Source organism: Struthio camelus, chromosome 3 (genome assembly GCF_040807025.1).
Source record: "Struthio camelus isolate bStrCam1 chromosome 3, bStrCam1.hap1, whole genome shotgun sequence".
Classification (NCBI taxonomy): Eukaryota; Metazoa; Chordata; class Aves; order Struthioniformes; family Struthionidae; genus Struthio; species Struthio camelus.
Window position 1 is genome coordinate 100,470,714 of NC_090944.1, and position 25,467 is coordinate 100,496,180.

General features: G+C 38.6%; 2 protein-coding genes across 4 annotated transcripts in view; one reads left to right on the plus strand and one right to left on the minus strand.

The window, feature by feature from the left end:
* On the plus strand, positions 1 to 22,303 carry SLC30A6 (solute carrier family 30 member 6). Of its 3 annotated transcripts, none has more exons than XM_068939350.1 (14): positions 1 to 76; positions 3,024 to 3,110; positions 4,651 to 4,735; positions 5,705 to 5,747; positions 8,389 to 8,454; positions 8,941 to 9,021; positions 10,178 to 10,213; positions 11,402 to 11,496; positions 12,350 to 12,398; positions 14,318 to 14,437; positions 14,725 to 14,827; positions 15,108 to 15,155; positions 15,748 to 15,816; positions 17,303 to 17,821. In XM_068939350.1, the coding sequence occupies exons 1-14, from the start codon at positions 74 to 76 to the stop codon at positions 17,798 to 17,800; spliced, it is 1,383 nt and encodes a 460-aa protein (XP_068795451.1). In that variant the 5' UTR covers positions 1 to 73; the 3' UTR covers positions 17,801 to 17,821. The 3 variants fall into 3 exon arrangements, with proteins under 3 accessions (XP_068795451.1, XP_068795452.1, XP_009684935.1); XM_068939351.1 differs by having other exon boundaries at positions 27 to 59; positions 17,303 to 22,303; XM_009686640.2 differs by lacking the exon at positions 1 to 76 and adding an exon at positions 1,976 to 2,075 and having other exon boundaries at positions 17,303 to 22,303.
* QPCT (glutaminyl-peptide cyclotransferase) overlaps positions 22,229 to 25,467 on the minus strand; it is a 15,814-nt gene continuing 12,575 nt past the window's right edge. The window contains exon 7 of the mRNA XM_009686638.2: positions 22,229 to 24,103. Coding sequence (XP_009684933.1) covers positions 23,958 to 24,103 — 146 coding nt within the window. The 3' untranslated portion in view covers positions 22,229 to 23,957. The remainder of the gene's footprint in view (positions 24,104 to 25,467) is intronic.

The following is a 25,467-nucleotide window of genomic DNA, read 5'->3' on the forward strand; positions in this document are numbered from 1 at the left end:
GACGGAAGCCCCTCCCCCTCACCCGCCTCTTCCGGCCTCGCATGGCGCCGTCTCTTCCGGTGCGGGCAGTAATATGGTGCGTTGCCCCGATCTAGGAGGGTGGGCGGGAGGCCGGGTCGGGCGCCCCTGCAGCCTGAGCGCCGGCACGGCCGGAGCGTGGGGCGCGCGGAGCCGCCGGCGCGACCCCCTCCCCCGGCCCGCGGTGACGCGTGGGCGGGGGGAGGGGCGCCCCCCCCCGCCCCGGGAGCCGTTAGCCCGCGGAGCCGTTAGCGGCGGTGCTGCCCCCTCCCCCGCTCCCGGCGCGGCCCTTGAGGTTTGCCCTGTCACCCGGGGCTCCCCGGCGCCCTGGGCCAAGCCAGGCGTCGGCTGAGCGGCAAGCGAGCGGCCCTGAAGGCAGGCGCTGAGGTGACAGCGGGGGCCTGGGTGGCTGGGGCCCCGCGGTGGGCCTCGGTGTGTGGCAGGACCCTCCCGGTGCTGGTTGCTCGTCGGGGGAGTCGTCTCTCCCGTGCCTACTGGGGTGGGGGGGGAGAAGGAACCGCTGCTGGGGTCGCAGCACTAGGCTACGTGTTCTCTCTGGCAGCTGTCGAGCCAGTCGTATGGTGCTGCTGCTGCCTTTGGCGCAAGAGCACAGATCATCTCTTTAGGCAGTTCGGCATCTTTTCTTATTTTTGAAGGCTGGTGATTTTCTTGCCGGCTGTGTTCTGCACTTTCACCAGAGAATAGTAAATGCAGAAGCTTTCAAGAGGGAACATACTTTGTTCCACCAACTAATCTGACAATGGCAAAACCTTAAAGATTCAAAATTAGCTGTGATTGAATATGATTATTTTATTTGTCGATGGCTGTAAGGCCTGTCTTATTTTCCCTCTGAGACTTGTCACGTTTATTGCTGAGCAGGTTGCTACTTTTTGAACGCGATGAGAAAAGCAGCGGTTGTTCTACTGAACGTATATCTTGAACAAACACTATGCCCTAGCCTTGCAGATGGTAATTAGTTTGAATCTCAGAAATGTTTCATTCAACATCAAGTCAGTTAGGGAACTGAAATTCTCATCAGGACAAGCAGCTCATACTGCCCCTGCTCTGATGTGTCAGTCAAAACGTAGGACTGGTACTCAATCCTGGTACATATGACTGTCTTTCTGAAGAAAAAAATGAATTCTCCTGGGAACGGGCACCATGTACGCTTGTTCAGCTGGATGCCTCAACTTGCCTCTTTTGTGCTGAGTGCAGATAAACTGACAGTGGTGCCACTAACAGCCAGTGTCATCTGTTGACGTTGATGGAGCAGATGCTCGTGCTCCTTGTAGAAATACTTACGCTACAGCTGTTCTAGCACTACCTGGGGCCCTTCAGTGGGCTGCAGTGGAAGAACAGGGCAGCTGCCCTCCTGCCTTACGCCAGAGTGATTCTCTGCTTTGTCTAGCCAGAACATTAGGATTTAGGGGAGCTTTAATGTCAAAGTCCAATATCTGCTGAATTAGTACTTCTGTATCTGTGTGGAGGGTTCTCATCTGTGGTACAGAATTCCACTGTGTAGATTTTCATGGCTTTTACACATGGTGTACTTTATATAAACAAGGATGTGTGCCACAGTGCAGTTAGGCAATGGACATAGTGTTAACAGCACGGAGAAGTGCTGAGATGATACAGGAGGCTTCGTAAGCAGGCAGTCCACTGGCTGTTAGAAAGCCTTTCCTAAAGGTTCTGTCGCTCTGTCTGTCTTTACTGAGAAAAACATTATTATGCAGTGCTTTGCCAGCAAAGAAAATAAGTACAAATCTTTTGCCCAGATGAAGCGAAACTTGAGATTTATAGTATTGTTTTCTTAATTCACGGCACTGAGGCAAACTGTGTTTATACAAATATTAAGAGTAATATGGAATACAGCTATGATGACCCATGTTACCTGTAAGTTGAGTGAATCTGTTTTGGTAATCAGCTAATCAATATATCTTTTCATCTTCTCATTGCAGTTGCAGATGTGATAGCAAAAACCTTATTTCATCCAGCCCTGAAGTCAGTGCATATGACAGACCCTGATTTTTTTGTTGCACATCAGAAGGGCTTTTCAGGTGGAAAGCTCATTTCTTAATTTTTAGGGAAGGATAGAGGACAACCAACCAGCAATTTAGGCGCTCTAGGGAATGGGAGCAAGCGGTAGGGTTCATTAGTTTTTCTGGTAGTCTGCTTCCTGTCAGTCTCTTTCAGGAGAGCCCCTTCATGCCAATCACCTACATACATCTTCTCCCATGATTGCCCAGGGGAGTGCTTATCTGCATATCACTGAAAGTTGTGGGGGGAAGGGGAATGTCTGTGATGAGGACGTCTAATGTGCATGTTTAGGTTAAGCCACGACCAAGATTGTTTGCGCGCCCTATCGTGTGACTGGCCTTGTGTCCATCACATCACAAATGATAAAGCAATGCTTTTGTTTTTCTGGTGGGTTCTCATCAGCCTTATGATGCAGAAGATGTCAGGTTACACGGTCCTTTGATATGCCCGTAATATATACCTGCCCTGGTTGAGATACTGGGTACCATTGCTCAAAAGTAGGTTAAGTGTGCATAGTTCTTTTTTCCTGCTTCAATTCATATTGACTGCCATTGGAGACAGTTGGGTTTGAAATTTTTACTATGTGTTTAACTGCATCTTTAAGTAGTTAGGTTTACAGACCTTTTTTTTTATCAGGTCGCTAGCCACAGTTAGTGTTTTCCTGTTTGATAAGCGTGCTGGCTTTAGGTGGGAAGAGTGTTTTGATGAGGAAAAATATTTGTGTTTTCAGAACATCTACAGTAGTTTTATTTAAATAAAAGTTGGAAAGATCTTTAAATAGGATTTGGTATGCTTCTCCGTAAGTTTGAAATGCGTGCAAGCTGTTATTGGCTAATTGTTTCAGAGAGTCAAAGTGAGTATTTCTTTGTGAAAATTGATTAAAAATGTGAATGAAGGTTTCCTTTTTGCTGATATAAACTGTAGTTTAAGGAAAATGTCTAATTATGCTTAAATTTAATTTTTTAAAGGGGACAATACACCTATTCCGCAAATCACAGAGATCGTTGGTTGGAAAGTTAACACATGAATTTAGGTTGGTTGCAGCAGATAGAAGGGTAAGTAGTCTGAATACAGTTTTTTTTTTTCAGGTAGCTTGAAATGGAGCTCATGCATCCTATATTAATATAGATGTTGTAGTAATACTAACTCTGCTAAAAATATGTTTGTAGGCCAGAGTGGATAGAATCTGTGTTGTTATTAGTGCTCTGAATAGCAATGGTACTGTGTTACTGTATTTTCAACTTTAGTTACCTTATTTTTTGAATGGATTTGTGGAAAAATAAATGTTTCTTAACCAGTATGTGGTTCTTTACCGTTTGATTCTTGGTGCCTAACACTCAATTTCAAATCAAATATGATAGAATCAACAAACGCCAGGGAACAGGTATAACATACTTGGCAGGTAAAGCTTTATGCAGGTCCTGCTTGTTTCATTTGGAGCCAGGTTTGAACTTTACTGTTCTGTGTTTCTGAAATGAATGCGTCTCTTGCTGTGCTGGATGTTACAATAATAGCTTGTAGCTTGTATTTGTCGAATTCGAAATCTGAGTGCTTTTGAAAAGCTGGCATTCTATTTTGAGTAAGTGTGATGAGAAGTCATGTATTTCGTTTGCTATAACAGGCTGCTTGCCATTGGTGAACAGATGAATACAATTCAACAAGACTTTTTGTATTATTGAAATGAGGGCTAGATCACACATTCAACTGAAATGTATGGGATTTCTGTCTTGCCAGGGTGTGATGGATTAGACTCCGACTGCCATGTTAAGTTTTTGCCTTTTTTTTAGTTTAGTGCTTCAGAAAATATCCATTAATTTTCTGTAATCATCTAAGTTTTATTAATGTTTTTGGAGAATGAACCTCACGTTCCGTGTGTAGCATTGGGACTTTTACTAGGGCAAGACATTGGAAATAAAGTGCACTTCTGCTTGAAAAATGACTTTAAAATTAGCTTTATAGAGTTCCATGTGCGCTTTTTGTGGTACTGTATTCCTGGCAGTGAGTCTTACAAGTGACAGGTGTTTTTCATTAATGCTAGTCTTTAATTCATCCTGGGGTTTCTGTGAAGCTGGGTTTCTGTGCGTTGTCCTTGTCAATCAACGTTTTCCAGAACTACTGTACTTACAGTTGTCCTACTATACTGAATGTAAAGTGCAGATGTGCAGAGGTTTTGGGGACCTAAGACACAGCGTGAAAAACAGAACCCACGTCAGTCTCTTAGCTGTGCTGTTTCTTTAGGATAAAGGGTAGAAAATACACAACTGTGTAGTTTTGTCTTCAAGAGTCAGATGGTGTGTGCTGTAATAAAATGGAAATATTACATATGGGTGATTTTTTCAGAGCAGAAAGGTATTTTAAGCACAGCACATGATGGTGTTTAGAAATCAGTTTTGAGACGATCTGTACAGTTAATAATGGGATATGGGCTAGTTTTGAAATGAGTTGTACGTTTTAGGGGGAGGAGAAGCCAGTTCTACTTGCGTGTTGAAATGCTGCAGCATTGTTTTTTTTTTTTTTTTAAATCAGATAGGTATATTGCTGTTTTATAACTTTTTTTTGCAAGAGGTAAAATGCATATTTTTTTGTCATTAACAGTCCTGGAAGATCCTGCTGTTTGGTGCTATAAATTTAATATGTATTGGCTTCCTGCTAATGTGGTGCAGCTCTACAAACAGCATAGGTGGGTGACTTTCTTATGCTGAAACTATGACTGACTATCATGTGTTTCTTAGTTGGTGAAGTTCAGTGAAGTTCTTCACATAAGGGGGTTAGGCAGCTGCACAGCCCGATTTCAACCATGCCTTCCTTTGAGGTGCCCCATAGTCAGTTCAAGAGAATTTCTTTTGAGAAGGGCATAGGAATGCATGTGAGGGTGAAAGTCCTTCAAAGTTTGCAGGGTTTACCAGAGCTTCTGGCTGATTTTCTCTCTGCTTTACCCTCTTTATCTTTATGACTGCGCAAAGGAAGACTTAGGCTAGTCCTTCCATCTTTTGCTGTTATGAATAGTTAACGGTGGCATATGGAGAACCTCACTTGCAGTTGAAAGGAGGCATTTGTAGTCTGGCAAAAGACTTCTGCAGTTCCAAGAATGCCCCTTTTTAATATTTTGTGTCTGTCCTACCTTTGTATAGAGGTCCCAACATGCTTCACATCATCTGTACTTAAGGTAGAATGCGCTATATTTTCAGTATGTGGTACAGTTTTTCTGGAGTTTCAACATGAGAGGGAGAAGTGGAACAAGTGAAAATTCTATTGAGCGTAATTTTCACAACAATGATGCATGTAGGAGAGATCTTTTGTTTTAGTGGAAGATGGGTTAGAAGATGTCCTGACGTTTCTGTGTTTAAATTCGACTAAGAACTATTTATTCTTGGTAGCTTTCTACTTTATGTAGTTGCAACTGCTACATGGTTTAATAGCATTAGGATTGCCGTAATCAGCCTGTTAAGGAAATGAAATATTGGTGTATTTAGGATATTCATACTATGCACACATGTAAAAGACAAGGATCTGCTTCATCAGGACAGAGAATTTGGGCGGGTAGAAAATGGTAAAGAGCTGCACAAGAGGGACTTAATATGATTTTTTTCTAAATGCAGAAGCTGCTTATATTCTGTTACGTTAAGTTTCAATATTTGCTTTCTTACAGCTTTAACTGCTTATACATATTTGACAATCTTTGATCTTTTCAGGTGAGATTTTTTTTCACTTAATCTTACAGTTAATTTTTATGCCTATCTTTGTGTATTTCATATTTAAAACATACATACACATATAAACACATGCTATTTAGAGTCATCAGTGATGAAACATTAACTGAGTTAAATATAGTATAAATGAGTACAAATTGTATATGAGCGTATGAATATATTGTATATGAGCCTAAAATAAAGAGGTGATGAGAAACACCATAGCTGTACTGAGTATAATTAGTAACAAATCGATTCAGTCATAGGTTTCTGTATGCAAGTGCCTAGCGACATAAATCAGAACTAGCATCAAACTGTTATCTGATGATTCACTCAAAACAACATTAGGGAATGCTGCAGTCGATGGTTCTGGAAGCTCCTTAGTTTTAGCATGAGGAAACAAAGAGCGTGCAATCCTACTTCTATTTTGAAACTCGTCAAGAGCTAGATGCCACACACTCTTCCAGTGAGGTCACTAGAACAGAATCTGTGTATAAGCTTTGTCGGCTATTGTCTGTTTTGACCAGTTTCTGAAGACTAAAACAGTAATTTTCCTCTCCAGTATTGAAAGATATTTTTAGTATTTTTTCCTGTTTCCTAAGAAAATATTATACCCCGTTTAAGTATGAAAATACGAGAGGATGTTGATAAGATTGGTAATGCAGACGTGGAATATATTCATGTCTGCTGTGGAATGTAGGTCAGTAGCAGTTGTTGGGAAACAAACTGTGGTATGTAATGCACCAAATACAGTTTGCAGATAGCTGATCCATACTTTTTGTAAATATTATAGGTTAGCCAGCTAGCGAGGAAGATAATGCAGTTTAATCACTAAGAAATGCATGTATTTTATGCAGCTTATCTGACTGATAGTAAAGCATTTATAAATTACAGCAGCACACGTTAAGAAAGGAAAGTGAGTGGTTGATACGGGGTCAAAAATATGCCTAACTTGATTTGCGACTGAATTAGAATTGTGATACACCTCTACTAAATTAATCTGTTACTTCTTTCAGAATTTCTACACTTGTTAAGTTTTGTCATCTTAAATATCTTTTTCATCTTGGGAAAAGTTTTAACGTGAGGTAAACCTCATATCATGTAGAATATTATTTTTTTTAATTTTGGCAGAGGATGAAATACCCTGAATATTGATGTACTGTGTTAATATAGGATGGACTAGAAGATTATTCTAACTCACAGCAGGCTCTTTAAAGAGTTTTAACTTGCTCTAGGGGTGAGCAATGTTCAGTGCTTCTGCTGCAAAAATGGCTTTCTTGTTTTTTATTTTTGTCATTTTCCTGGTCATCTGTAGCAATCTGACTGAGTATGTGAATTTACTTTTTTGAATGTGAGCAATATTATTTCCTCTGCTTTTGTTTGTACTTCAAGCAGCTGTGGATCAAGTTGTGAGGATGTGATTGTTAGATTGCTATGGGGATGAGTTCTTCATCCAGTCTGATTTAACACTTTAATTAAGAAAGGGCTGCATAAAGTCAGAGGTGGCACTGATTTGGGGTGGGTACCAATTAAAAAAAAAAAAAAAGGGGGGCATCAGTAGAAGAAAAGTAGTCACAGGAAATAAGATTCATCCTTGAAAAACTCAAGCTAATACCTCAGGGATAAAATAATTTGAATTTTAGACATTCTGTATGAGGAATAAGCTTGGAAAGAAAATAGCAGGAGAGACCTGTGGCTGTCAGTTGATGGCCAGTTAGATTAAGACTTTGTGCGGTGAATGCAGCCAAAAAGGCAAATCCATTTTGGCCATGTGTGTAGACATAGCATTGCCTGAGACTTATTCAAGAATGATAAATTAATTTCATGGTGTGTCCCTAAAAGAAGGGTTTAATAGAAAGCTTTCTTTACTTTTTCACTGAGGTACAAAGGGAGCGGCACAAAGGGGGACAGCCCTGTTGTCTTGTTTATCACCTTCCTTCTCATTTAAATAGCCTTGCTTAGGTTATAGTATTTCCAGGCTTGTTATGCAGTTCGTAAAGCACCTGTAATTTATTGGGTGTGTATGTTGTTAATTTCATGGGCTTTTGTTTGCTTTGTGCTCTTCATTAATATGTGTGATGTCAGATAGTATTAAAAGGGTTTTCTCAAACCACCTTTCCCCTTTTAGTCGGGTTCTGGCGTACCTTGTCTCACACTCTCCAGTTCCCTTTCAGAGGAATTTGTGGAGTACAGGCAGATGAAACACCAGCTGCTGTTCTGTGTCTTCAGCAGAAAAACGCATTGCATTCAGGGTTATGATAACCTTAATTTAGTCTGAGGGATGTTCTGTATTGAAGAGGTTGATGGTAGTCCTTGTAAGTACAGCACACACTGTAAGTATGGCATAAAAGCATCTCTAAGAAGGAATTAGGAGTTAGGCTGATTACCGTTCTGCTAAAACTCACTTGCTGCACATTTTATGAGGACAGCAGAGACGTCATCATGCAGTCTCAGCTTTGTTTCCAAATATCCTTATTTGGATTTATCAGAACCTTCACTGTGATAATGATGGAAGAGTTGAGTACATGGTAAGATGTTAAATTCAGACATTCAGTTCTGATGGCTGAAATGTATGTTTGTAGATTATCTAGTTTGTGAAGGCTGCGGTGGTTTATCATAACACAATTCTCCCCGTTTATTCCAGTTTGGTAACGTGTCTAATAAGCTACTGGGTGATGATGAAGAAACCCAGTCCAGTCTATTCATTTGGGTAAGCAGATTCAGTGTTGTTTGATAATACAAGGTTTGATATATTGTTGAATGTCATTATCTGTATCACATAATTGCCATGACTAACAATCTGTATGTAAAGAGTGCCTAAAAATTAAGGAGACCCAAGACTGGGTCCTTTTCTAAAGAAAAGTTACAGAAAAGAGGAGAAGAAAGGGGAGAGAGAGGAAGAAGAAGTAAGAAATGCTTAATTTTAAGGTGGAAAAAAGAATTAAGTGCTTAACTGTAAGCTGGAAATTATAGTCTTTCTTCTTTCAGAATCAACTTGTTCATGATAAATGGCGTGTTGGCTTCAAGGAAGGTGGAAATTACGACTTTTCCCTAAAACTTCTGCTTTCTTCCCATCTATCTTCACTTGAAAGAATTAGAAATACTAGGTCTATCCTGCTTGTTCCTGAATAGACCAAAATGCATTTGATACATTGTTTGATGTTCACTGTTTCTAAACTTACTTCTTAAATTTCAGGTTTGAGAGATTTGAAGTTCTAGCTGTTTTTGCTTCTACGGTTCTGGCACAGCTTGGTGCTCTTTTTATACTAAAAGAAAGGTAGGGATATGTACTGTTTTCTTTGATTTTTTTTTTTTTTTATGTAAGAAGATATTCCAGGTTGAGGAAAAGCCTATGCATTCTACAAATGCTATTTCGAGTGAGGTATTTTTGAAAATAACTTCTTTTTTAAAAAAATGTTATATTGATTACACTACAAGTAGATTTGAGGTAAAAAGGATAGGAATTGGTAAATATAATTAAACAGCTATTAAAGACAAGACTCAATATTCTAAAAAAACACATTTTCCAGACACTATGCTGGGAACTTGATTTAACGTGTTTCACTATGCATCTTGACTTTTTGGGTTAATCAATAAAGAAAATACTTTTGCTGTTCTTTGGTTTTTTACTTCATGAAGTAAAGCAGTCCCGTAGCATTATATTAAGGATCTTTTAAAAAAAAAAAAACAAAAAAACAAAAGAGACTTTTGTTAACATCTGGAATTTAAAACTGGGGCTGCATCCTTTTGCTTTTCTCTCCAGGGGCTCTATTTTCTCTATAAAGGGCTATGTTAACAACTTAAGAATGTTATACTAGAGGCAGATCTGGTGCAAATCACTGACAGTACACTGGTTTGACTTTTAATAACGAGGTATTACAAAACTAGATGCAAGTCCCGAATTTTCCATCATTAGTTTCCTGACCTTATCCTAGATTTTTCTCTGTTACAACTGAAGCTTAGTTCTTATTTTACTGCGAAAAAAATTGTGCATCTCTACTGTAATATCCAGCATCTACTTTTGTTGAACTTGCTTAGCAGGCTGAAATGCAGAGATTTCAAACTTAATTTGTTGCAGTTAACGACAGTGGTGGTGGCAGTAACAGTATTTTCTGGCATGTGCATTTACAAATGTCTTTTGATTGTCTGGGCAGCTCCCTTGATACCTAACACCTACGTGGCACAGTCTGGAAATGGTTCGAAAATCTAGATTATACCCTGCTTCATTTCACTGTTAAATTTTTTCATCACTTATAAAAACTGCTAAGCTTATTTAAACAATTTATTTTAGCACTTGCAGGTTTTTTGCAGCACTATATCTCACAGCTTTTCTTTATGAATCCCAGCTAATTTTCTGGAACTGAAAAAATATGATTCTAGTGTCAAGATTTTTGTGTGTGAATGTAACTGAAATTTTAAATTATTTTTTGTAGTGCAGAGCGGTTTCTGGAACAACCTGAAATACACACGTAAGAAATTATTTTGACATGTAAAATTATAGGTTTTTCAGTGTCTCTATGTTTCTGATTCTTAAAATACTTCTAGCATGTATTATTTATGGCAAGTTCATTTTGGTACCTTGGTATTTGTTTCAAACTGTAGGCAAGCTATATGGTAAACAACGTTTTTTTAAGGTACAATTGAAATGTAATCCACATGTTCCCATAAATAATAATGATTTAACTGGATATTGCTGGTTTGAGTAATTTAATTACTGGTAATTTTGGTAATTTATTTTCTCTTATTTCTTGTGTTTTAATGTGGTTTCTTGAGGACATGAGGCATTTGCTCTTTGTAAGTTTCTGTCCTCCTATAACCTGACAACAGGTGGGACATCCTAAAGATAGTAAGTTATGGTTTTTTTGACAGCTGGAGCCTGGGTAGAGAAGAGAGAGCCAAGTTAGTGCTCACATTGTAGGAAAGGCTCCAGGGTGAGCTCACCAGTTATTCTGGCAGGGGGCGGGGGCTGGGTTTGGGTTTGGGTTTGGGTTTGCTGGCCAGATACTCACCGTGCACATGCATTTGACCTGACTTGTCCCTCAGCACATTCCTAGTTTAGAAAGAGTTGCATCCTGTGCTGCCTCTTGCCAAACCACAAATGAGGAGACCTGGTGTGTGGGGAAGGATGCTGTGATTATTGGGAAACTGGAGGTATTGCATAGATGATGCAGATGGTGGAGACTGTAAAAAACATGGGGAAAGAATGGAAGGTGTTATGGGGCAAAAGATGGGGACGCGGGAGGTATGGTGAAATTGGAATTCCCCTAGGAAAGGGCAGGGGTGTAGGGCATAATTCCGTAGGAAACTAGGCTTCATTAGTTCTACTGCTGAGGGGATAATGTGTTTATATTTTCAAAGGACAAACTTTCTATACATACATTTAATTGAGAACTGTTTCCCAACTTAGCATTATGAACATTATGTTCAGTCTCCTGTGATAATATTAATGTGCCGTGTTCATCGATCTCATGTATTCCCCTAAAATGATAATATGCTGCCAATTATTAAGTGTACGCTGTTTTATCTTAGTCCTGTTTTCAGTCTTAGTAGAAAATACCCAGTAAAGTATTTTGTTATTGTTAATAGTAACTCCAGCTTAATTTCATGTGTTGTGATGCTAATGAGAGGTGAAGGCGCATCTTTCTTTTCTTCCTTAGGGGGAGACTGCTGGTTGGTACTTTCGTGGCTCTCTTTTTCAACTTATTCACAATGCTTTCCATTAGGAATAAGCCTTTTGCTTATGTCTCTGAAGGTATGTGATAAATTAATCTATGACAAGAATTGAGAAAAAGTTTTAGTGTTACCTATTCTTATTGAGGTATAACTTGTCTGGTAAATTTCTTAACTAGCAGGTATATACTACTATTATCTCCATGAATATAACTTAAAGCAGCTTGGAACTGTCTTCCAGATTTCTTCTCTGGCTTGTTTGTAGGGCTCTCTCAAAGTAATGCCTAGTCATTAACATGATAAACTGAGTTACCATGTTAATGATAGAGTATTCTTTATTTTTTAACCTTTTGTGTGCAGCCAGTGAAGATAATCTTACACGTGATCAGAACTTTAAAGACATCTTAATGATTTATTATTCGTTGAAAGAAACAAGCAAATGTAATAATCCTTCTTTATAACACTTTTACCTGGGACTTTTTCATTGTGAAGTAGGTTTGCAGTCGTTCCCACTGTTGGAGAGCCATTGCATATTGTGAACACTTGTAAATTAAGTGAGAAGCATTCTTTTTTTTTTCCATTTTTTTTCCTATATTTTTGCTATATATATGCTTCATTTTGGTGAATATAATTTTATTTAAATTGTTTATAGCTTTAATTAGAGTGGATAAAGTTATATATAATACTATACATAATATGAACATCTGTTTATAATCTGCAGTTATATGTGTATTTAGTCAGCTCAGATATAATATGGGACAAAAGTATTTTACTTACTAACTGCCTGGAAAAGTCAAACTTTCTGTTTTTTCAAGTGACAGTGAATCTGTTGAGATACATTTATTCATTCACAGAGTACTGGGTTCTTATCTTCAAGCAAAACTTGAAGGGTATAGTAAAGCTTTCCTGAGCGGTTTTATTACCTTCTTTTGCAGCTGCCAGCACAAGTTGGCTTCAGGAGCATGTTGCAGATCTCAGTAGAAGGTAAAGCTTCACAATGTTTTTAAAAATTGCTAACTTGTAGAGGGCAGTGGGTGTTTAGTGCGTAATAGCATTTTAGAACAGGTGTTGAGACACAAACTGCTAGGTATTTTAGCTCTTTTAAAATAGCTTTACCTATTTTACATCCAGTGTATGGATTCTAGCCAAAACGGTGTCCCTCTTATTTCCCATATGTATCAGTCTGATAGAAATGCGTCTTTCTACATAACTTTGCTTTTGAATGCATTCAGTACATTGTATGTAATTCTCCTTGGATGAGGCTGAGATAAACTAGCTTTGTTTTGTACAGACTTGAACTGCGTTTCCTAACAACTGTTGCCTACCTGAGCAATGTGTTTTCTAGTAATTTATGTTTAATTACTCGTAAGCAACTAGGATGGTTTCAGTTTAAATACAGTATGCGAAATACAGTCCTCACTTAAACTTTGCTGTGGAAACACCTCACCAGTCCAGCAGGGAACTGAAAAGCCTGTCTCTTCCAAGGATTGAAGTATTGTTTGTCACTCATCTTTCCTGCTAACTCTCTTGCTTGTACTGGATATCTGAATGCCAGATAACATCATTCACAAATATTTTTGTCAGATACTGGAAGTGTTTATTTTGACCCATACAGGTCCTTCTGAGTAGTTATGCTCTCACTATAATGTTAACCTGTATTGTGTATGCTAACCTGCATTGTGTGTGCTGCAAAGCCCATCTGTTTCCAAATGTTGTAATTGTGCATATAGCTGAGGACAGCCGAAAACGCTGGTGTGTTAAACACAAAAGAATTGATTTTTGTAAGACTGTGGTGTTTAAATCATCAGACCCACGTTCTGCAAAGCACGGCTTTGGAACAGTAGCAATAGGACTGCCTGATTATCTGGAGTTTCAGCGTAGAAAAACACGGATAGTAGTCAGAGAGAATAGCAGAGTGTTTTTTTAATCGTGTGGTAATACAATGTTATGGGGAAAAACATTGTAGAAAGATAGCTCGATGAGCTTCAAGATCGAGTGGATTATTATTAGGTTTTGAAATAACCTGTGTACATTTACACTAACATTTAAAAAATCATTTTATTAAAACCAGTTGGCATTTATTTATACAGCTGTTTCAAATGTGTTCTATGAAACAATACTGTTTACAAAATAACTGCACCCATATATAATGATTTTAAGTAAAATTCTTACAGGAGTGAACCAGCACACTATGTCCCGTATTGGCTGGTTCCAAACAGAGCAACAAAGAATTTCACGTTATCTTTTCCTCCAGAGTTTGCAATACCTGACATTTGCTAATGTTCACTGGGAAGTGCAGAAACCCTTTTCATGCTGTAGAGAGTGAAAGAACTGTTACCTGTTTTCTGTCATGGGTGTTTTGGTCTCGTCTAGTCAGGTAGCTGGTTTGCCCCCACTTTTCAGGCTTGTATGAATTAGCTCTGAGTTTAGCACATTTCTGAACACCAATAAGGCAAATGGATTGAAGACTAATAGTATACAACCCCCTTAGAATCACATATGAGTAACAGCAATATCTGTGTATAGTATATATGTTGCGTACAACTCGCACAGGTAGGTCTGTCACTAAAAAAGCAACGTACCAAAAGATGCGTATTTGAATGTGTAGAGAAAGTGTACTAACATTATTCTTGTATACCTTTGTAAATGGGAAGATGAACTTAAAAATATATATAAGATGCAAGAGGCAAGTCTTGCTCTCAGATATGAGAGAGAACGTGATGTGGCTCTAAACTCGGTTAGTTTTTGCGGGCATCAGACTATTGCAAAACTTTGAGCAGCATTACAAGAGCATTAACAGTCCTCGGAGATAATTGCATGCAGAGACTGCAAGGTGTATTTGGTCGTTTGTTTTCTGTAGTAATGCTGAACAGCTGACAACGGCTTGTTTTGTTTTGTTGCAGTATTTGTGGAATCATCCCAGGATTGAGTAGCATCTTTCTGCCACGAATGAACCCTTTTGTCTTGATTGATATTGCTGGAGCTCTAGCCCTTTGTATTACATACATGCTGATTGAAATTAAGTACGTATAGTTGTTGTTTAAAGAAAATAATCCTTTTTATAGCTAATTTATGGGAAATTTAATTTTTTTTACTGCAAGCAGTGATCTTATCAAAAGTTGAATTTCGTGTGTAAGGGATTGTGACTATGAATATATTTGGCTTTATACAAAGATGTATAGTTCTGATCAGTATATGATATTGTATATGTGGAGATCGTTTCAAAGAATGAAAAAGTTCAGAAGAAAATTCTTATGCCTTTCAAATACTTAAATACCTGTTTTTCTTTAAAATTGCTCTTTCTCGCCAGCAATTATTTTGCTGTAGACACCGCCTCTGCTATAGCAATTGCTTTGATGACTTTTGGAACCATGTATCCCATGAGCGTCTACAGTGGTAAAGTACTACTTCAGGTAAGACAATGTCACAAAACAAGTATTTTGTGGTTTCAGTTTTGTAAAATATCCTTACTTTAAAAAATCCATTATTGATCATTCAAATGGGAAAGGTTCCAGGAGGACAGGGCGCTAAAGGAATTCTAAGTGCAATGCAAGTATGTATCATGGAATCATAAGAATTTTATTGTGCCATGCCATTGATCTCATGTAGGTAGACCAGACTTAGAGGCTTTTCTATTTAAAACAGAGCCAGTTAATATTTATTGTAACGTTTTTTTTTTTGTTTGTTTTTTAGACAACCCCACCTCATGTGATTGGCCAGTTAGATAAACTTCTTAGAGAGGTGAGTCAGTGTATAACACATGAGACAGTGCTTGCATGCAGCTAACACTAAGTAAGCATAGAGGAACCTGAAGACTTTTTTAAGTTCAAGGAGGTTACTGAAGAATTGTGTTTTATTTTTTGTTGCATGTGGAAAATATGAAGCTTATTATCTAAGATGAACAGAGTTATTCAGATATCTGGAAAAGACTCCTTAAAGTGGTGCAGGTGGTTATTTTTCTTTTTTCTTTTTTAAACTAAAGTTGAGCTACTGTTGAAGAGATTTTACAAAAGTGAGCGGGGGGAAGAAGGAGTAAAGAAGTCTGTTCATTTGTGGTCTATCAAGTTGAGAAAATGTTGCAAATTGACAGCAGAAATCCTGATTTACTTAAAAACAAATTCCCTTTTTTTGGTGGAATTGCATGTTTAGAGGTAGCAAAAATACAGTGAGATGCAACATTAGTGGCAACAGACCTGGTCTGTTCTGCATTCTGGTAGCTTTTGTTTGACTCAGAATGCTATTATTCAGTTACATGGGAAAGTACATTTCTAAAAAGGTATAAAACAATCTTTCTGTCTATTTTTGTATTACTGGACATTTGTGTAAAAATTAGGTTTCAACTTTGGATGGTGTCTTGGAAGTTCGAAATGAGCATTTCTGGACATTAGGTTTTGGCACTTTGGTAAGTTATATCTTTGTGTTTTTAGCCTTCAAAAAGCATCGGTTAGTACTTTTATATTTTTATTTAAATAAAGTATTTCTTCTCCTTTAAAGAAATGTAAAAATTTGGATGAAATCGGTACTGAGTCCTTTCTTGTGATTTATTGGAAAACTTTCCTCTTACCCTCCTTTATATTTTTTAAGCTTTGCTATTGGTTAATAATGTTCATTACTATTGAGCTTTTGATTGAAGAATGCACTTCAGAACCTTAGATTTTTTTTTGTATTTTGGCAGTGATGAAATCCCCAAACAATAGCAAGGAAATTCTTCAAAAGATGTATTAGTGTAAATTGTCTCTGAGGGGAAACAGAAAAAATTGGAAACTTTCAGGTACCAAAAGTAAGAGGCCTACAGTAGGATCATATATGTTCAGCCGTAATAAAAAAAAAACTACAGTTGTATGCTGATATTGTAGAAGGTGGGGAAAAAAGTGAAAGTTTTCTGATATGGAGTGATCATACAGAACCGAGTGATTCCTGAGCTGATGCAGGTACATCGTGACAGCTAGAAGATTAAGACTGTTAGAACTTTTCTCCGCTCCTGAGTTCTTCCAGTGTGTTACCCTTTAAAAAAAGTTATGGGCTCTGTTGACTTACTGGTGTGAAAATGGCCTTCTTTCTACCCTTTTGTCACTCAGAATACTGGATCACAGCATTGTTGGATTAATCACAGGTAGTTAAAAGACTTCTGCATGCATATTTGCCTATTGGCATCTTTCAGACTCTAGTGAAAAGTTCCTGAGAACTGCCTGTATGCCACTATATGCCTAGTGCTGCCCCATCTGATGTAATTCCCTGTATGTCACAAGCTGTGAACTAAATTCTTCATTAAATAGGAAAAGAAAAGGCATCTGAGGGGTACAATTTTGTTTCTTGTCTGCAACAGTAGTTCCAGGTAAAAGATAGTGTTACTGAGAGATAGGCTGGGACAGCGAGCAGCTGTGTGCACTTCCAAGAGAAACTCCGTGTTGCTTGAGTGGCAGCACCCCTGTTCTCGCTAAGGGGTCCCAATCTGAGTTTATCTGCTGGGCATATTGTCTCCCGTCTGCACCAACAGCACAACGATGATACTTCTTCCTAAATGTGGAACAGGGAGCTTGTGTGTGTTTTGATCCTCTGCTGGGACTTTTTTTCCCCCTAGTTGTTGGCTTTCCCTTTCTTGTCATCATATGTTGTACTTTATACTTATTTTTGGTTTTAAGGCTCCAGAACTTTTCGTGAATGACAATCTTGATGTGTTCATGAGAGGTCAACACATTAGGAAAGGTCAAAATGTAACCTAATAATTGGAACTATTTAATACATGTTTCTCTATTTAGTCATTAGTCTCCACTGAGAAAGGTCTTTGCATAGTTTTTTTTTAGGATAACTTTACTCTTCTTGAGTGCGTATGGAGAGTCTTTACTGAAGGAACAGTTAACAGCCAATTTATTTTTATCATTTTCTAGGCTGGATCAGTACATGTCCGAATTCGGAGAGATGCAAATGAACAGATGGTACTTGCCCATGTCACTAATAGACTATACACGTTGGTCGCTACCTTGACTGTTCAGATTTTCAAAGATGATTGGATCAGACCTACCTTGTCATCTGTGCCTATTGCAAACAATATGCTGAACCTTTCGGATCATCATATTATTCCTATGCCATCTTTGAAAGCTGCCGATAATTTGAACCCTGTCACATCCACTCCAGCCAAGCCTAGCAGTCCACCGCCAGAATTTTCTTTTAATACACCTGGAAAAAATGTGAACCCGGTTATACTTTTAAACACTCAGACAAGGCCCTATGGATTGGGCTTTAATCATGGATCTGCACCTTACAGCAGCGTATTCAGTCAAGGATTTGGAATACCAGGAATGGGAGCAACTCAAGGATTCAGAACTGGTCTTACAAATGTCCCAGGCAGATACGGAACAAACACTCATGGTCAACCCCGGCCATAATAAACACCGTTATTTATTGTACTGAGGGTATTGACTTAATTCTTTTATTACCTAATTTTTATAAACATTTGGAATATCAGAGCGTTCTAAATGGCTGGGAACAAGTGCATTGTTCATATTCATGGAATGGTCAAATTACGTTTTTTTTCTTTTTTTTTCTTTTTTTTTTTCCTTTGCATCAGCAATAGCCTGTGTAATGGCACAAATATTTTCGAGGCTTACAATACTGTACAGGTAGTTTTTATAGTGTGTCTGTTCCCATTCAGCTCCCTTCTTAAAGAATGACAGCTCCATGAGAGTAAAATTGCGAACTGATAACTTTGGGGTGGCGTGGGGAAGGGGCTGGGGAGAGAATTGCTTACTGAATGATGGTTAATTAAGAGAGTAGGGAGTTGCAGAAGTACACATCCCAGTCCTTAAAAATATTTTGATAGCTGTATTAATCCATGTTTTGGCAAAGTCACAACTAGTTTTTCCCGGGTTGCAAAAACCTATCAATATTCATATTAATGCCATTGTGAAGACAAACTGGTATTTCAGATTCTAATTAATTTTATGAGAGCATGTTTTTACATTTTTGTTGATGTTTTTATGGGAGTTCAGATGGTTCAGCAACTATTTTCTAGCTGTAAGTGTTCCATATTAGTCTGTGACTTTTTTCTTTTTAGGTTTAATTGCAAAATTACTTAGCAATATACTGCAAAATAAAATATTTCAAATGTAAGATTTTACAAGCACATCTTGCTTACGGTTAACCCTATCTAAAATACAAAACAGATGACTGTATTGTTTGTGAAGCCAGTATTTAGTTGTTGACTATTGAAAGTATTCTTTGATTTGATTGTGACTTTATGTTTTTCCTGTTTGTGTTTTTCCTGCATTTCCAGGAAAAAAGGAGCTGCTTATATACCTGGTTTATATCCCGAGTACAGGTTAGGTTGGTGATTGCTGACACTTGTTAGCGTCAGTGCCAGAGAGGTTAACTTTTGGGGCACACCGGGAATAAGACTGCCTAACTTGTCTCTGCCTTTGCGTTGTTGTTCTATTGTACATCAACAAGGCTTTATTTCTTCAGGGCTTTTCTAAGAGAGCTCTTCCCTCTGACTGCTATCTTTTTCTTCATTGCTCTGATAAAAAGGCCTTTCAGAAATACTTTAATTTTTTCTCTTCTTCCCTGCTGTATGAATCTTTTAATTTCCTAGCCAGTACCTCCACTGCATGTTCTTCTGCATCTTGGCTGTTCAGGAATGGGTTGCCCTTTCCTGCTGTTTCACTTGCAACTCAGGGTGCTATATATTGACTTCCACCTTGTTAATTTGTGTACTAAGTAGGTGTCCATCTGTCCAAAGTAGTTAGAGAGCTGCAGTATCTCAGGGACTCCGCAGATATTAATATATTACCTGAAGATAATGGATTTGATAGAGAGAAAAGTCTTTTTCTCCTGTAGAACTAAGTTGAAAATAACCCCCAGCCTTCATGTGAATTTTCAAGCTCTGTAGCCTCTTCACAGTGGCTGTGGAGCGCTTCATTTCTTATGAGAACGTTGCTTTCCTCTTTGTTTTTCCACTACCTGTAGTACTCTCTCTGACATATGGAGGAGGGCTTCACTCTTGCAAACAAAGCAAGGTGGCATGCTGCATGACAGTGTCTTGCTGAGATTTTGTAGGCTGAGGGCAGTGTGCTGAGAGCCGCTGGTACACAGTATACGTAAGTTACAAGTAAGGAATCTAGTTCTGTACTTCATTTGCAGCAAAAATAATAGTGAGAGTGCTGTGATAGAAGATGTAATGACCTGGGAAACTTGTATTAGAAACGACGGTGAACTTGTAAGTACAGGCGATGTTTTTCTGAAAGCAGCATTAGCTCAGTCGTCACCTTTCATTATTCTGTCTTTGTGAAGTCAGTCTCCTATCAGATGTGCCCTTGCTGCATGGGAATTCACTGAAGCACAGAACATTTGAACAGATTCTCTTTACCTCTCGGGTGCTGAGCTAGACCGCGCTCTCTACGATATCTTCAACGCCTTGGAGCCAGCAGAATGTTTACAGTACGCTCCTCTTATGTGGCCTGAGAACTGTTCCTTTCTCCAGTTTCATAACCAAACATTTCTCTTTCTGTGACAATTTAAATATATTGTCTTATATTGATTGCATGCCTACTTGTTTTTAGTAGAAAATTAAAGCTTCATTTTGTTAAAAAATGAGGCTGATCTTTGATTCAAAGTGGGAAGGGAGAACAGAATCCCAGAATTCTGAGTGCAATATGATCATGAAATATTTTTTGGAATAATTGTTTACAATATATATCTAATCTGCAGATGATAAAGATTCTTTTAGACAGTAGAACAGCTTTTTAGCTGCTTTATTGTTATGAATTTATTCAGACTGTTTGTTGAATCAGCATAGAGTCAAGTATGATCCTTAAAATGACAAGGAAAAAAGTGGTCATTTATGTGCAGGATTTTATAGTTATCTTTATATATATTGATGTTTAAATCATTCTCTCAGGTGATATTTCAGTCTCGATAAGCAGATGTGTGAAACTTAGCAGAACTAAGTGTTTTGCTGGGTGTGCTACCAGTCTAGACTGAGTTCTTGCGGTAATTCTACCAAAAGGAATTTTACTGCATTTTGTCTTTTCTAATTGTATTTTACTTTTAGTGTTATATGGTCACAATCAGAAGGTGTATTTGAACTGTGGTGAATAAGAACTGCTGGTTTAGGCTGTCTTCATTCATGATCCAAAAGCTGTCCCAGCTAGAGGAAGAAGAGGGCATATTCTCACTGTTATTTCTATCTGCCAGAGGATTCAGCATTGTTAGTTCTTTAGCCTGTTCAAACTGTTTGCATAGGAAAGTGGCCACTTCGGAAGCACATAAATGCATCAAGTTTTAGAGTATCTAAGGGATGTGTATCATTACTTAGGCTAGGTTTATTGTGACAAAGTGATAATGTTGTTCAGTGGCTAGCAAACTGAGTTGTCCTGAGTGGCAGCTAGAGCTCTTTCTGCACTACGAATAAATAATGATGTAATGTGTTTTTGTGGCAGCTTTATCTATTGTGTAATGGCTCTTGAGTTCATTTTGTTCTGCATTCCCTTCCCCCAGATAATAAGGACATACACCTTTCGGAGGACTCTTGACATGCCAGTGACAGGCTGCCAGGAATGGGAGATAGATTTTTAATCGACTGAGATGTGACAAATCCCGTTCAAGGGAAAGACTTGTACAGCAGTCCTCCTGATTTGTGTTAACTACTGGGTTCCCTGAAATCTTTCAGTTGATTTGCTTCCCCTGCTGCCACCATCCAACGGGGAAGGAGAAACTACCCAGGGACAGGATCTTCAGTGTAAAGACTGCCTGTCTGAAATCCCGAGTGCTTATCTGTAGTCTGCATAACCAGATCCTACAGATGTACTTAGTGATATCAGTGTTGAAACTGAGAGTGGAAGTGATTCCAGTCCAGGTCTCTTCACTTATCTTCTTCAGCTATTTGCCAAATGGCTAGGCTTTCTCCTACCTGCTTTTTCTCCTTTGCAGTTGTAGCAGTGAGGACCCATCTTGCACCATGGTCTTCACTTAGTGGCTATTTTAGGTTTCCTCTGCTTGTTATGGCTTAGATTCTCATTCCACAGGGTATGTTTTCTTTCTAGCCGTTATTTTTTAAATGAATGACAGATCATTTCAATTGCTAAGATAACGACCTTCTACTTTTTCAAAAAATTACAGCGGTCTGCCTCTTCAAGGAAACTCCTTCCAGGGCTCAAATGCAGTTAAGAGAGGGCATCTTTTTGTGTACTTAAAGGATACCTACCCTTCATGTTCTGAGAACCACCGAAAACTGTGATAGCAACCTACATCTCACTTCTTCGAACTGAGTAGGCACAACTCCAGAGAGCTGCATGCTCAGGCAGTGAAGAGTTTGTGCCAAACTGATATGTCAGACACTTGGTTTAAACCATGTGGTTAAATTACAGTTTCAGCTAACTCTCATAGAGATTAAGAAAAGAAATGAGACATTCCCTAATTGTAACAACCCTCTGATTCTTCCATTTCATAATGAAGCCTGTTATAAGTAACTTTTAAATTCTTGCTTAACCAGAGTATCTGACAAATTCTACCGCAGTGCACTCTGCAAATACCTAATGCATTTTTTCAGAGGATTTGCAAAGTAGGAAGTACCAAAGAAGAGTTGACCTGTGAAAACATACTTAGCCACAAACATTTCTGTATATAGCCATTTTTTAATCTTTTTTTCTTTTTTTATCTTTGTACCTTTCTTATCTTTTTTGTTATCATTTTTGTCCTCATAGTGGGGCTCAGTAGAGATAGGTGCCTTATACTGGTCAGAGTAATCAGACTTCAGAAGATAATAATTAAGCATGTCATTCTCAACAGGTGGCAATAGAGGAAAATACGATAGCAAATACTTCAAATAGCTTTGATTTAATTCACGTAAATGTACAGCAATATTTATCTGAAAATAAACATGACTGTCCAATTGTGAGAGGTTTTTTTATTGTGTTTTACTTCAGAAATTGCATGCAAAATGTCAAAAACACATGGAAATAGTTCTCATAAATGTAAAAATGATGGGAAAATGTTAAAAGTGGCATTTCTGTTTGGTCTTGAGCAACAAAAATTGATGGAGTTTCATTTTCAGGGTGTAATGTAATAGCACAGTTTTGCAAATTTGCATCACTCTAAATATATTTTTCTATTGCAACTTTAAAATATGTATGTAAATATTTATCTTATGTTCAGAAATGCTTGCTTTTAGCAAAGAGTAAAATATAGGCAAAATTTGACGTGATTACGACTCTATAGGTTATCTCTTTGTTAAATCTCTGCACGGGGTAAAACTTTCTAATGGAAGAAGCCGTCTGAGCAGGAAGTACTAACTTGTTTTTTCTGAGTTCATCCTCTACCAGCTTGATTTTTCTTTTTTTTTTCCCCCTCCCATCAAATGCTGTTATTTTTTTCTCCTCAGGGGAAACAATAATTCTATAGGTAGCTTTTGAATATTGTTCTCCTGGCTACTTCTAGTAGTTGGTTTCATTCTAGGCTAGATTTTTGCCACAGTGTCATGCTGAATTTCTTGAATAATTCCACCAGGGAATTTATGACCACAGGGTGATTAAACGGATGAGTATCTTTTTCTGATACAGGCTGTGGCTGGCCCATACTGTTGGGTTCTTAAACTGTCTCCTTGCTTCTTACTCTCCTGCTTATTTTAGTTTAGCTAGATAGCACTCTGCCTTTAAAATCATATTTACATAAAACTATAGTTTCTGAAATGATCATATTCATAGTATGATTACTTCTGATGCAATCAGTATTGCAAACAGCAATTTTTGTTGTTTTGTTTTTGGGGCGGAAGATGTGTCAAATTGTGAATGGATGGTGGGTGCTGGGCCTTGTGCTCCCGCAGAACACCTGCTCTTCCGTTTATATCTCCTGTGTGTAGTCAAAGTGTGGTGGAAATCCCCACATACCTTCCTGCTAGCATCACTTGCCCCTACACTCCTCCAACAAATAGTATCTAGCAAAGGAGAGAAAGAGAACTGTTTTAGGGCAGTTTTATGGTGGTCAGTTGTCTGCGGAGAGGAGCTCTTGCAGTACTCCTCTGGGGAGCTCCTTTAGGGGAGCGAGGGTGGGGAGTAGAGAGGATTACAAATTCCTTCTTTGTGTCAGGAATTCTACCGGCTTTTTCAGGATGAAATAGTTCAGTTCAACCCAAAGCAGAGGTATGCTTTAATGTGAATTTTGCCTCTTACGATAATGTTCTCTAAATTTCCACTGCTGACCAGTGGAAAAGTTGGTCACGCCTTGTAAAAACTGTAGCTAAACACTTAAGTTAGGAGGCATTCCCTCCTGGGAGCTTAGTCTGTGGCGTATAAAACAGTGATAACAACGTGGAAAAATTCTGTTTTCTTTTTTTCTTTGTTCATGGCAAGACATGGAAAGATCAATTTCTTTCCAGGCTGAAACTAGTTCTTATTTAGTGGTATCTTTATATCAGAAAACTGAATCAGTTTATCAAGAGCTTTTGCAATATTTTGCTATGCTTTAGCGCTCTCCAATGCAATTTTAATAGCAAACTTGAAAGTGGGTAAACAGTATTTAAAATAACGTGTGATTTGTTGCCAGTGTAATTTATTACAGATTGAGATATTCCAGTACAAACACTTGCAGGATTTTGCTCAGATTGTCGGTAGTGTTTTTGTCAAGGTTTTCTTCTGTGTCCTCCATAGTATGCCATACTTCAGGAAAAGGGGATGGAATCAGATGTAGGACTGGAACCCCTATGAGGAGAAAGAGAATTTGGAAGAAAAAAATAGGATTTTTGGTAAGCAAATGAGTATGTTACCACTGGGTACTAGAGTCAGGTAACTAACTGCTCGGTACACTTACTTTATAGAGGAGTGTGTGTCACTGCAGTTGCCTTTCAGCTTCTCTTTCTCCCTCTTTTTTAAGACACCTGTAGCTAGTGATTTTACTGTGATACCTGCTCTGTGTTGTTTTATTTGGGATTTTTTGCACTGGAATTGTTACTACTGTGCTTAGGAGCTATAGAAGAGCAGAGAAACCACTGCATCTCCCCAAATCCAAAACTGATTACCATCTTCGTTTTGTAACAGTGTTAGGATTGAGCACTTTTTTGAAGCACTTAGTTGGTCCTCTCCATAAGTGGTAAATTAGGGTGTCTGTTATTACTGGTCTGCGAAATAGAGCCTTTGCTTCTCCTCTGAGAAGAGGATTTCCACTTGAAAGGATCTGTATTGCTGCATGGTCATGCATCAAGCCACTGACATGTAATGCAGTTATTAGGTGAAAGAAGAGTTGAATCAGTCTTTTGCTTCCTGATCACTTTTTTTTTTGGGGGGGGGGGGGAGGGGGAATGTTTTTTCTCTGCAGCCTGTTTCCTGTTTTACTGGCTTTTCCTCTATCATTTATTTCAGCTGCATCCTCCTAATAGCAACCCCCTTTTTAACTAGGTGTTAATGATGGTATTCGAAAAGGTTTTCAGGTGTAGTGGTTATTTCCCCTATCAGCTTCTCCAAGCAACGTTTTTTGGTATCCTTGGACATGCGTGTGAGAGCTATGTTGGTTTCATTGGCTTTGGGGCCCTGCCGCGCTGCAAATACTGAAAGGTTCATGGAGCTGGAGAGCTATTAGGCAGGAGATACTAGCTCTAGCTCAGTTAGGAGAGCCCTCGCTTGGAAGTGGAGAGGCCTGGCTGCTCTTGTGCCTGCTTCCAGAGCTGCGTGTGCGTTTTGCATTACTTAAGAGTTACAGTACGTAAGCAATTTGAAGTTGGGGATGGGCATGAAGATACCTCCCTCCTTTCCTAGGCTGACACCTTCTCCAATGAGCTACGGTGTCATACTGCCTTTTGCTTAACCTTTCTCTCTAGCAATATGACCCTTGTAATCCTTGTTGAACAGAGGAAAAATTCAACCAGAAGCATGTACTACATCCGCTCTCTTTCTTTGGCCCACTTTAGTTTTGAAGATACTCTTGATCTGAGTAGAATGTTAAATCCACATCTTGCAGTTGGAGGAGCGCTTTAATCACTGACCTGTAACGTGACAAGGTGGGCAGCACTAGTACAACTGCTTTCTCTTTCTTTGATTGAATTCCAAAGGAAAAGACTGACTCCAGAGTC

Bases quoted from the DNA above. Each gene is read 5' to 3' on its own strand.
- SLC30A6 (XM_068939351.1), top strand. The intron at 5,748-8,388 runs GTGAGATTTTTT...CGTTTATTCCAG, and splicing joins ACAATCTTTGATCTTTTCAG to TTTGGTAACGTGTCTAATAA. The intron at 14,438-14,724 runs GTACGTATAGTT...CTTTCTCGCCAG, and splicing joins TACATGCTGATTGAAATTAA to CAATTATTTTGCTGTAGACA.